Source organism: Tripterygium wilfordii, chromosome 17, assembly GCF_013401445.1.
Source record: "Tripterygium wilfordii isolate XIE 37 chromosome 17, ASM1340144v1, whole genome shotgun sequence".
NCBI classification, from domain to species: Eukaryota; Viridiplantae; Streptophyta; class Magnoliopsida; order Celastrales; family Celastraceae; genus Tripterygium; species Tripterygium wilfordii.
Window position 1 is genome coordinate 10749352 of NC_052248.1, and position 12578 is coordinate 10761929.

The window sequence follows — 12578 nt, forward strand, 5'->3', positions numbered from 1 at the left end:
CGTAATAATAAAGATCATAGTAGCTGGAATTCGAGTTATACAGCTACTAAGTTGTACGCATATGATTTCATGTACATCATGTGATACATGTGGAGTCCATAAATTTATTTGGATATATTGTATATCTAACTCAACAGTTGAGATAATCGGCGTACTTTAGTTTGTAATTTTTATCATTTTCTTAATTTTCCCTATTTCAATAAGTCCTTTAAAAGCGCACCCACTATCTCGCAGTAACTGAAACTCATCTGCTCTGAACGCTATACCACAAGTTCGGTGTGAAAGAAACCAAATTCAGAGATCCATCACCATCATCTGTTTCTTGTGGTTTTCTTAGATCAAACACTAATCGTCCCATCTCCAACAACTCAACCACACAATCAATTACCAGTGTCAACAAATATTTTAATAAAACAAAAGTTCTCATCTGTATCAAAATCTGAATTCTATGTCACGATGGGGCTTGGGAGTCCATTGTTGAATCCCATCAATTAGTATCGGAGCATGATATCCTTGAGGCAGACATGTAAGGTATCATTGTCCACACCTATGCAACGCACGCCTTTTGTTTTAACTTTGAAATTGCCATAAGCCAAAATTGATACAATCAAAACAAACACCACAAATATTTTAATAAAACAAAAATTACTCATCTCTATAAATATCTGAAATCTGTATTTATTATTTTTCCATAATTTTACAGAGCAAGAAAGTTGAAACTAGAATTTTGTGATTCAACCATTTTACACTGAAAAATTCATTACTAATAAAAACGAAGCCGAAGCGGTTCTATTTATATAACAATGAAACAGAGAACACAGGATCAGCAGCCGTGGAGTATCTAGAAATGACAAAATTAGAGACGACGGAGAAAGATCAAGAGATGCTGTGCTTGCCAGGTTTATCGGCGACCTTCAAGGTCTTATCGATGAGCTTTCTCGCTTTTCTGCTACGGATTTCCACCCTCACGCTCGCGCTCTTGTCCATCTTTACGTACGGCTTCTTCTTGTTCGACTTTTTCAGCGAACGCACCTTCGATTTTATCGACTCCACGAGGTTCTCCAGCTGAATCGCCATTTTTTAGAGAGAGAACGAGATTTTTGAACTTCAAGTTCTTGCTCTGTTTTTGCTTTCTGTTGTGTAACAGAATTTATGGATTTTTATTGACATTGAAGTTAATAAATGAGGCTGGGTTATTCAATATATTTACGGGGTTTGCCATTCAGCTGTTTAGTTTTGACTTTTGTGATGTAGTGGTGATATAGTGTGATTGAATACATAGTATCCTTCCCTGCAACTATTAAGAATTCAACGTTGACCCAACACATATTTCCAATCACGAATATGATCCACAAGTGCGATTCAGACTCTTGTAATAAAAATCATTCTAATTTTGATCCAGTTTTAATCACATACGTTCAGTCTGTTTATCAATATGGACTTCACAGGATGATTTTTGAATTTGATAAACAGACTACTGAACATCTGTGATGGCCACTGTAATAACTTCTATTGTCGGGGCCTTCGTTCATTCTTGTTAGTGGGAATAGCCTCTCTGTTAATATTAGTATTTGTTGAAATATTTTCTATCAATGAACACAACTCTTCTCTTACAACTTCTTTTGGACACGATCCTTCACAAGAGATGTCTTTCTTTTTAGACACAACCCTTCACCAAAAAGGTGTGTTTCTTTTTGGACATAGCCTTTCACCAAAAGGTATGTTATTCTCTATAAATACATCATTCCAAGACATTCAATTATATCTAAAAATCATCTCAAAAACTCTCAAACTTGAATTCTATACTTACAAAATAGAATTCCAAACACTTGTTAAAGTTCTGTTTTTCTTGGTCATTCTTGGGTGTTCTTCCTTTGTGCAAAGGCAGAACATCAAAACGTTAAATACGTGGTGCTTCATTGTATTTTGGAAGTGTATTTGTTGCTATCCTGTGCACACCAATTGATGGAGACAAATAACACTTTAAGGAAAATATTAATCCGTGTCTTGAAGTAACATCTAAATTGCTGAAAATTCTTCAACATTTTATATTGTCGAAAATTCTCCAACAATATCATCTTGCTGTATTAATCAAAATTATCAAATATTAGTATAATTTATCACGTGTTTATGTGCTGGAAAGATATTTTTTGGTCTTCTTTGCTTTAGTCAGTAGATCTTCGAAGAAAAGGACACCAAAAATGTTGGTGCTGGACCTTGAAGCAGACGATCACAAGCCAATTTTGTTAGAGTACTCAGTCAAGTCAGATGCGAGAAAATGGGGGGTGCTTTTAACTGTATGAAGATGAGTTTGTCAACAGAAGAGACAAGGTAAAGAGGCTAAATTAGCACTAAATGAAATGTGTATTTATTTATGGGAAATCATAAGGAGTGCTCTTAGATACTAGATAGATAAAGATGAAAAATATGAATTGAAAACTGAAAAAGGTATATATATTTTAAGTTTAAAAGATTAGTTGAGAGAGTGTTCATCTCTCATGGCATATTCTAATGCATTGTAGTCAATTCTTAACAAGTGTTGTTAGAGTAACCAATGAAAGACGGTTCAATTAACAATCAATTAGGTTAGACATATGTTTGTTCAAAGTTTAATTCTAATGAGAAATAAATTTTTGAATGGTACCTAAACCGTTAACAACAACCTTTGTATATATAATTATATATCAGCAGGGCATTTTGAGTAATCAAGATAACGTGAGATTTGTCAAAACATTTATTGTGTGGCACACTTTTTTATCAACATTGGTAGGCAGTTGAAAGCAAATAAATAAAACCAAATTTGGGTGCTAACTTAAAAACTTCCCTTTTATACTTTGATATTTCATTCCACACCAGCCAGAGTCATTAGTCAATGAATATGTCCTAATAAACGTAATTTACAAATAAAATATGATAATAATTAATAGCAATCAAATGAAATCTTATCAAAATAATGGAAAGAATAGACTACACGGCATTTCCACTTACTTGCGGCTTAGAAATCCTACCACCAGTAAACGGAAAACGAAGGGGAGGGAGAGAGAAATGAGATCATCTTTCAAAATTTTGACTCTGAATTTAATTCTCAGAATGAGACATCCACTTATTTCAATAATGAATCAAGTAAATGTGTCATCTCATTTGGATTTGAGAGAATACCTAGTGCACCGGTTATTAACGTATTTATTGATTTTTAACGTGTTCATTTTGTGGACCGTCAAATGTTCATATTTATATTTGACAATCGTTATTTAACTTAACCTAAAAAATAGAATAAAAGTTTTGTTAGAGAAACGCACCGTTTTACTTCATTTTATTATTTCTACTTGTACGCTGTCGTTTCTTGTATTCTGAACGACTTCGTATCTTCTCTTTTGTAACCGTTGCTGGTTACATCAATCACATTAGTTTATTGTTATTTCAAACTAAGTTGATCGTTGCTCATCTTCTTTATGTACTCTGTTATTCCTTCTTCTCTGTAAGAAGTTTGAATGTTATTAAACATTTTGACTTCTCTTCTCTTCTCTTCTTCACTTCTTCTTTCTGTCTCATTCTAAGTCTCTTCATAAGAATATTTCAAGTTTCTCTCCCTCCTTAGGTTTAGGTCTCTTTCCTATTTGCTTGCACCTTCTCTCTTTCAAAATTCAAAAGGGTTTGATTCAAAATCCATAGTTTATAAGTTGAAGATGATATTCTTCCTCAATCTCAAGTTAGGATAAATTTTCCTTCTTTGTTTAGGTTTAGGTTTCGGTTTCTCTCCTGTTTGTACTTTCCCTCTCTCAAAATCAAACTGTCATTTTGAATCTGATTAGACATATGTGTGTTTAAGGTTCGATTCCAATGAGAAACAAACTTCTCAATGGTATTTAAAAAAAAAAAAAAGAGTGTACTGGTTTTTCCATCATCCAAACAGATGAGACTTGAGAGAGATAAAAAGATGAGCCTAAAATTTAAAAACAATTGGAACTGTCGGTTTGAATTTTGGAGGGTACAAACAAATAAGACTTAGATAAAGCCAAACATAAATACATAATTGGATAAAGAAAATTTTGGAAATTTTATAAAGTAAAATTATGACTCATATCCAAATCTTATAATCTGGCCGTCCACAATTATTGTAGTATTTAATTAATCGTAATAAGATTAGTTAAATGCATGAAAAAGAAGTCTTGACTAACAAATTATAAACTGAAACAACGAAAACCATTGAACAAAATCTGAAGTGCATGTGGAAAGAATCTCCTTGATGGTGTTTTTTTTTTTCCCACTTGGCGTTCATTGAGACAAGACTCAAGAGAGCATGTGGAATGGAACAAATACATAGACGGATAGACCGTCCAATAGTGGTCTCACATACACAAACAATGCACCGCAAGACTTTGGGAATCTCCAAAGTCAAAGTCTGCCTCTTGCCACCATAAAATTCCCCATAACCTGTAACTCTGCCGTGAGAGCAAGTGCAGCGAGAATGGGAGGTAACCTAATTGGTTAGGTTGTCTGTCCAGGACTTTGAGGTCCAGGGTTCCATTCTCATCAGAGGTTGTGATTTGGGTAGTTTTCATCCACTGTGGTGATCTTCATACCCTTCGGATATGGCTTAACGTGTGTGTGGCCAATGGACCTTTCAAAAAAACAGAAAATGCAGTAGTTGGGGAGATGGTGATCTTCATACCCTTTGGACATGGCTTGACATGGCTTAACGTGTGGCGGTTGGGGAGATTGGAGACTGGAAGGGGAAAAAAAACACAAAAAAGACATGAAGGGAAAATTGTACTTCACCTTCAATAAATCTCTCTGCTACTCATTCCTAAAACAAACATTCTTAAACAATCATACTGAACTTACTTGGCTTGGTTCAGGTTGGTTGGTTTAGAAACCAATATAAACTCAACCGTACTTGCTGCATTGGACGAACAGGTAAGGAAACCTGATGCCTGAGATCTGACTGCACAGATTTCTTCGTAACCTGCAGTTTCATAACGAGAAAGATTGATATACGAAAGTAGAAGACAAAAAGCCTTGGGCAACTGCCCGGACAGAGAAAAAACACGTGACCATTAAGAAAATGAACCCTGGCCCTGCCAAAGATGAAAAATTGAACAAAACTCTTACTTCCACGTGAACTCGCAAAGCAAGCCATTAAAAATCATAAATAGCAATTTGAATACAAGACAAATTTTGTAGATTTTCTCCACATCATATATATATTTTCCTGGATTCTAACCTCACTCCAATAAATCTACTGACACTAAAGCTGCATGAGAGAAAAATATGATTTATTAATAAGCTTCCCCACATTACAGTGATGAACCGTCTTGAGTCGTAAAATTTGAATGCTTCTAGGTGCCTTTAAATATAATTCTGATAACATTGATTTAAGCTGAGTAAAGCAGGAAACAAGAGTTATCAGTGGCTGAATTAGTCAAAGTCGGTACTGTTATCAAATTGCTTCAATTTGACAATGTAAAAGAGATGCGATGGACTTTTATAACACCATCAGCTGAGAAAACATTTGTCGAAATAGAGGTCATAAACAAATGCTGGGGAAAGGAAATTTTAGCTGACAGCATACCTCAAGTTCTGAATATATTTGGGTCGAACTTGGTTGAATGTCCAGTGTTTCCTCTTGGAAAATGTGGGTGGGAGATCGAGTTTCCTTAGTTTTAAATTTGAACTACAGCATTTTCATTTCCTATTTTCCTCGTAACAGTTGTTCTACATTAACAATCGACCGATTCCCGTTTCTCCTTCACAATGTTCAATTTAGACTCCTATCACTGTGATTAGATCTTATTGATTGATGTACGATGTATGGATTTTTTGTTTTAAAAAAGAATGTGTACTTGTTGTAACAAATTAACGAAAAAAAAAGGGAAAATAAGAAAATAACTTTGACAAATCAAATCTTTGATATTTTTGAAAAATAAAATCTCTTCTGATATATTTGACACCTTCAATGCACCAACATTTCTGTGATTTCTGATGGGCAGATCAAAAGAAAAGAGTAGAGAGGGAATGGAGAAGCCAAAACCATCTCTCACAATCATCACAGCAACCTGCAGCCCAAGGAACCACCTTCCTCAGAACCTGTTTCAATGGAATCAATGCATTATCAGGTCACTTCTCTCACCCACTCAGATACACAATTGGGCTTCAAACTCACTATAAAGAGGAAAGAAAGCTTTTTATTTCATGCAGTACTGTAATTATTGCCTAAACATAAACTACACACGTACAAATGAGTGTAGGGAATAGATTGTTCAATAACAGTTTATTTGACACACGATAAACTCTAAACTCTTCATCTAATTCATTTTACAGACTCAGAGAACTTCACCTTTCACTTTCTCTTGTGCGGCTACTATCCCCACACTCACAACCCTAAGAGACACATTACATTGGAAAATACAATTATAACGTAAAGGGAAATTACTAAAGAGGACAACAATAACAAACAGCATAGATGGCAAAGTGCAATTCCACCAACACTCCCCCTGGATTGCACTTTGGTTTAACTCCAGGTCAAGTCAGCTCCTAAGAAGAAACATTGTTGGGCGGCCCAGTTAGTATTGACTTTCAACTCAAACGAATTATCTGGAGGTTTATTAGCTTCCTTCTTGTCATATTGTTTCTCCGGCAACTTTCTCTTGCCATTCAGCATTTCTTTCATCAGTTCTTTGTTCCCATTTACTTGATTCTTTTCAAAGGCATCACTAGTATTTGAAGTTGCAAAGGCTTCCTCATCTTGCAAACTAGTCATGTCTTCTAGACCATACTCCCTTCTGTTTGATGCTTTTTCCTGAGGAACCCATGCTCTTATACCTTTATCCCACCTATAAGTAATCCCATCATCATCAGTAAGTTGTTCCTCACCTTCTGCAGGTGCCTATCATATTCATCTACACCCAAGCCACCATCAACATTGCCAGAAACATATCCATTTTTCAACATTTCTTTCTCGATCTTCATTGCCTGGCAGAGATTCATTTCTCAAGCCCATTGGCCTTGCCTCCACCGCCACTCCACTAAAATTGAACAAATTCTCCAATTTGCCAGCTCTGCCTGCAGTGGGATAATCAACAGTAGGAATCTGGGAGCTCCAATGGCATGACAGAGTCTCAATAATATTCACCATATCTGTAACAGAGAAGATCAACTCTACAACTCCCCCTTTATTCATAAATCGATCAGACTGATGTTTTATTCCCACAGTAGGCTCCTTTTGGACAGCTCCAAAATCCTCCATTATTCTTTTGATCCTAGTAGGCTTCTCATGAACACCCCCAACCAGCGTGTTACCAACTACCTGTCTCGTTCGAATAGGATGATAATGTGAACACCCAGTCCCATTTCTAATATACCCCTCACAGTGCTCGACAATATTAAAAAAGGCTTGGCAGCTTTCATCGACCCTATCTCTTTTTGAAGAATCCCACAAATTTTTGTCATCTTTCATGTTTCCTCCACCAAGTAAATGTTGTAGAGCATCAAGATTTTGTAATCTGTGACCATTAGAGAACCCAACTTCCTCCTCATACTTCATGACTAACAACATTTCACCACTCAAAGGTATCTGAAGCGCATATGAATTCCCATCTACTCTCAACATTTCCAAGAACATTTCATAATGAGGATCAGAATAATCAACACCATTTTCCTGCCTTTTCACTGCCTTGTCTTCTGAATCACTACCACTATAGACATTGCCCCCCAATCATAATGTTCTAAATCACTCAAAAACCTTCCATAATCTTTATCAACAAAGATTTCCCCATCTCCTTCCACTTCTTCTTCCTTGTTTAGCATATTAATATCTTCCTCCATAGCTTTCCTCCACACAGGATCCTTTTTCACTTCATTAAATTTTTCTAACTCACTCACGGAGCAAAATTACAAGTTTCAAACTCACTTTCCTCCTGACTAGATTTAAGAGTTGAATCCCCTCCAAGCTTAAAATCAATATGAAAATTTCTGTGGCTCCCCATTTTTATAAACATTAATTCCTTATCTCTATTCTTCTTATCAAAAATCATACATCCACCATCTCCAAAAACCAACTTATAGCCGTTTTCAATCATTTGTCCTACACTCAATAAATTTTGACCAAGAGCAGGAACATAAAACACATTACAAATAAATTTTAGACCTTCATTAGTACAAATTTTTATTCTACCCTTTCCTTTTGCCTCCATCACAGAGTCATTCCCCAAACGAATTCTTGTTATTTTTGTGTAATCTATAACATCAAACAGTGCCTTGTTTTCAGACTTGTGATTACTGCAACCACTGTCTAAATGCCATACATTAGGGCTACTTATTGAGACCACCTGAGTTGCATAAAAAAGATTTTCTTCTGGGGAAAACTCAACAAAGTTTGCCCTATTTTCTGGTTCGAGACGACAGTTTCTCTGAATATGCCCAAATTTTCCACAGCGATAACATTGTGGTTTATCTTTAAACCAAGAATCTACAGACATGACCCAACCTCTTACATAATTCACAGGATCTTCTAGAGTAGGATTCAGAATTCATACCTTTTCCTATTCCCCTCCAATTTGAAGTAGTCTCATCACCTTTCCAGTTTGATTGCTTTCTCTATATCACTTCATCCCTGAGAGTGAATTTAGCCTGAAAGGCAGACTAAATTGACTGAGTTTGCTCCCCACGTCTCAACCTCCGTTGCTCATGTGCTTCCAGAGATCCCACAAGCTGCTCAGGCTTCAAGGCAGTGAGATCTTTCAATTCTTCTATTGCAACCACTACCACATCATACCTCTCTGGGAGGATGATTAACATTTTTTGAACAACTTTCTCATCTATGACCTTTTCACCCAAGTTTCTCATTTGATTAACAATGTCTATGACTTTGTTGTAGAACTCTTTCACCATCTCTGTATCTTGCATAGGCAGATTTTCGAACTCGTGTCGTAAGTTCTGTAATTTTATAACTATTGTCCAGCCATCTCCCTCAAACTCCTTGTTGAGAACATCCCAAGCTTCTTTAGCTTGTGAGGTTCTAATGATTCTCAGAAAGATGGTAGCTCCAACTCCATTCTGCAGCCTAGACAAGGCTTTAGCATTCAAAATCCTAGTACTGTCAAGTACCTTCTTCTCTGCAGCATCCAAAGTGCTGTCATCAATGGGTTCCTTGTACCCATGCACTACAATATGCCATAACCCTTCCGACATGAGAAATGTTCTCATCTTCACCATCCATGTTGGATAGTCTTGTCCGTTGAACACTGGAATGAAGAAAGACATTCTATCACTGGAGAAAGATGAAACCACGGCTGTAACAAATATTCTTCAGGTTCCAAGCTTCGACCTGCTCCGATACCACTGTAGGGAATAGATTGTTCAATAACAGTTTATTTGACACACGATAAACTCTAAACTCTTCATCTAATTCATTTCGTAGATAAACATAGAACAAACTAACTAACAAGAACTAACAATGAGGTCAACAATAATATAGCAGCAACCACCACATATCTGCTACAATAAATTTACCTGATCTCCTCCGTGACACAAATTTTGGCTCTCTTGACACTTTTTCTGCAGGTGTGGGGATACCGTCAATTCCATTTGCACTTAGTCAAGGTGGGTGGCTGGGCTTGGTGCTTCTCTTTCTGGTGACAATTCTCAGTTGGTGCACAGGATTACTTCTTCAACGTTGTATGAATACGGATCCCCTCATCAGAACATATCCTGACATAGGCGAGCAAGCTTTTGGGTATGTAGGGAGGACTCTAGTATCCGTCTTCATGTGTCTTGAGCTATATTTAGTAGCTATGGAGTTCCTGATACTAGAAGGGGACAATCTATTTAAGTTGTTTCCAAACACGAATTTCACAATTTCCGACGTGAAAATTGGAGGAAAGCAAGGGTTTGTTATGCTTACTTCTCTTATAATCTTGCCAACAACGTGGCTAAGAAATCTAGGTGTCCTGGCCTATGTTTCTGCTGGTAGGGTTTTGGCTTCTATTATCGTTGTTGCTTGTGTTTTTTGGGCTGGGACAGTTGAAGTTGTGGGGTTTCATGAAGGAGATACGCTCTTCAATTTGACAGGAATACCTACGGCCATTAGCCTGTTCACCTTCTGCTATTATGGTCATGCAATGTTTCCCACACACTGCAATTCCATGAACAATAGAAGCCAATTCTCTAAAGTAAGTGACTTGATAATTATGCAGATATTTATTCATTCCAAGTTGTTGACCTTATTTGTCTAGTAAAATTTCAGTTCCATTTCTTAACGCATGACGTATTTTGTCTCTTATTGCAGGTTTTACTTGTCTGCTTAATCACTAGCACCATCACTTATGGATCAATGGCCATACTAGGATATCTTATGTATGGAGAGTTTCTTAAGTCCCAAGTGACCTTAAACCTACCCATTAGAAGAATTAGCACAAAAATAGCAATATGTACGACACTAATCAATCCCCTAACAAAGTATGCAGTCCTAATCACTCCGATTGCTACCGCTATTGAGGATACATTTCCTTTCCATGTTAGCAGATATCCCAACCCATGCCCGGCCGGTATAGCTCCTGCTTCCATCATCATATTCACCTCTTTCTTTGTGAAGTCTGCATCGAACACCAACGTAAATTTTCATTTCCCAACCAAAATACGTGGCTTCAATTACCAGGTGTTTGAAGCTATGTCAAAAGATGGAAGGAAATATGTAATTTATCAAAAAAAAAAAAATCATGATACAACTACTTCCGACCGCGAAAATTTCAAAATAAGGACACCAGAAAAGTTATCTAATTTATATTTGAATGCGCCAGTACAGGGGCGTATCCAGAGATGGCACATTTGATATTGCAACTCTACAAGTAGACATCAGAAAATTTAAATCCAATTCAAGAACAAATGCCTTCAATCTGTGTATGGTCAAAAAATAGAGCCTCAAATACCAAATAAAGCCTTAAAAAGCTTGAATGTTCCAGTCAAGGAATGTGCAGATGTTCATGGCTTCACATGCCTAATGCAGTTGAATCATATTTTGAGTGTGCATTTGAAATCATACAACCCATCTACCAATTTATTCTTCTAAAAAATGGAAAATTTGAGATTAGGGACATTTAAAGCATGCATACTTATTTAACCACAATATGTTTGATAAAATGCCTGAAAGACGTTAGTTCTCGTTGTTGAAACACTAGCACATAATAAGGCTATTCTTTAGATTTATGATTCATGGTTCTATTGCGAAAATCACGAGCGTAAAAACATTGTTTTCTGCTAGACAGTTCTTAATCTTGATCTTCCCCTTCTTCAACGTAATCGTTACCATCCCCTGCAAACCCACCGCCTAATTCGCATATCCTCTCCCAGATCTCCGTCGGAACAGGCACCACCGACAGCCTGGGCTGCCTAAAGAGCACAAAACCTTTCATCCTCTCATCGCCCTTCATCTCCTTCAAGTCCACCGGCCTCCTCATCTCCCCAACCGCCTTCACATCCACCGCCACGCCATCCACCTCCTCGTAGCACTCAAGAATGACGGTGACCACGCCTACGACACGGCGGGCGGAGGCGCCGGAGCCAGAGTGGTAGAAGAGGCAGAGGTCGTTGAGTGACATTGCCTTGAGGTGCTTCTGGGCCTGCTTGTTCTTGACGCCGTCCCACTTGCTTATGCCTCCATTGGCTTCCTGGTCGTCCCAAGACCACTCTCCCGGCTCTGTTTTCAAAAGCCAGTATCTTCTTTCCTTCCCCATTTTTTCTTACGCCTGGTAATTTTGCGACTTCTGTTGGTGCCATTTTTTTTATTCTACCTTTTCTTTTATATGTTAAAAAAATTTGTTGGCATTAGTGGCGGGAAATGATAATAGTTTCGCGCCAAATAAACTCATTAGCGTTGCTTACACAACGCTGTTTTTCTCTTCTATCAGAACACTATGAATGGATCTTTTTTTTTTTCCTCTTTATTTCTCTCTTCTTCTTTTTTTTTGTAGGTAAGAAAAGCTAGGCTCAAGCTCACAAATCATTTTTGCCTTAAGTTCTTCTTATAAATCTTGTGGCCCAAATTCATTGATAAAAATGCACTTAAAAAAAATCATGAGAAATTATGTGTCCAATGCTCATTTAAATTCTAATTCTAAATAATGCTACAAACCGTCAAAATATGACTTCCATTTTGATCACGTACCTATGTGGCATGTGAAATAGTTATTGATTATATATAAACACACATGTAAGGCTCTTTGACATAGGGTTTACCATAGATCGAGTTGGTTGATTATCGGCCGATAATCCAACCGACCTTGACTGAAATTCAAGACCATTTCCTTATCAGAATTTTGTGGGTCGGATAATTATTGTCAATCGACATTATCGATTGGTTGATGGGTCGGGTGATGGGTACACTTGACCTCTTTTGTTTAATAGATTAGGGATTACCCTGTCTTTGTGTAACACATGGTGGTCTCTAGCAAATTTGTAACACGTAAGGTACAAAATGTAGGACAAAAACTTGACTAAAATTTGATGGTTGAGTCACACATACACTAATTTGAGGTTGAGATTGTGATTGTTGCTTCGTCATTCTAAAATTCATAACACAACCA

At 37.0% G+C, this 12578-nt stretch overlaps 4 protein-coding genes across 5 annotated transcripts; 1 reads left to right on the top strand and 3 right to left on the bottom strand.

The window, feature by feature from the left end:
* Window positions 1–654: 654 nt before the first annotated feature.
* Window positions 655–1140, bottom strand: LOC119982879. The gene has a single exon (XM_038826468.1). The coding sequence runs from the start codon at window positions 1075–1077 to the stop codon at window positions 877–879; it is 201 nt and encodes a 66-aa protein (XP_038682396.1). The 5' UTR covers window positions 1078–1140; the 3' UTR covers window positions 655–876.
* A 5025-nt stretch (window positions 1141–6165) lies between these two features.
* LOC119982192 lies at window positions 6166–9639 on the bottom strand. 2 transcript variants are annotated; one of them, XM_038825433.1, is made up of 2 exons: window positions 9511–9639; window positions 6166–9339 (listed from the first exon to the last, which is right to left on the bottom strand). In XM_038825433.1, the coding sequence occupies exon 2, from the start codon at window positions 7619–7621 to the stop codon at window positions 6917–6919; it is 705 nt and encodes a 234-aa protein (XP_038681361.1). In that variant the 5' UTR covers window positions 7622–9339; window positions 9511–9639; the 3' UTR covers window positions 6166–6916. Both variants share the same exon structure in this region, with proteins under 2 accessions (XP_038681361.1, XP_038681362.1).
* LOC119981905 (amino acid transporter AVT1J-like) lies at window positions 9279–10886 on the top strand. The gene is made up of 2 exons (XM_038825044.1): window positions 9279–9292; window positions 9479–10886. Exons 1-2 carry the CDS (start codon window positions 9279–9281, stop codon window positions 10230–10232), a joined length of 768 nt encoding a protein of 255 aa, XP_038680972.1. The 3' UTR covers window positions 10233–10886.
* A 276-nt stretch (window positions 10887–11162) lies between these two features.
* On the bottom strand, window positions 11163–11777 carry LOC119982194 (thymocyte nuclear protein 1-like). The gene has a single exon (XM_038825435.1). It carries the CDS (start codon window positions 11727–11729, stop codon window positions 11265–11267), a length of 465 nt encoding a protein of 154 aa, XP_038681363.1. The 5' UTR covers window positions 11730–11777; the 3' UTR covers window positions 11163–11264.
* Window positions 11778–12578: the final 801 nt, after the last annotated feature.

Coding starts and splice junctions, on each gene's coding strand:
- LOC119982879 (XM_038826468.1), bottom strand. CDS start 1,077: ATGGCGATTCAGCTGGAGAACCTCGTGGAGTCGATAAAATCGAAGGTG.
- LOC119982192 (XM_038825433.1), bottom strand. CDS start 7,621: ATGTTCTTGGAAATGTTGAGAGTAGATGGGAATTCATATGCGCTTCAG.
- LOC119982194 (XM_038825435.1), bottom strand. CDS start 11,729: ATGGGGAAGGAAAGAAGATACTGGCTTTTGAAAACAGAGCCGGGAGAG.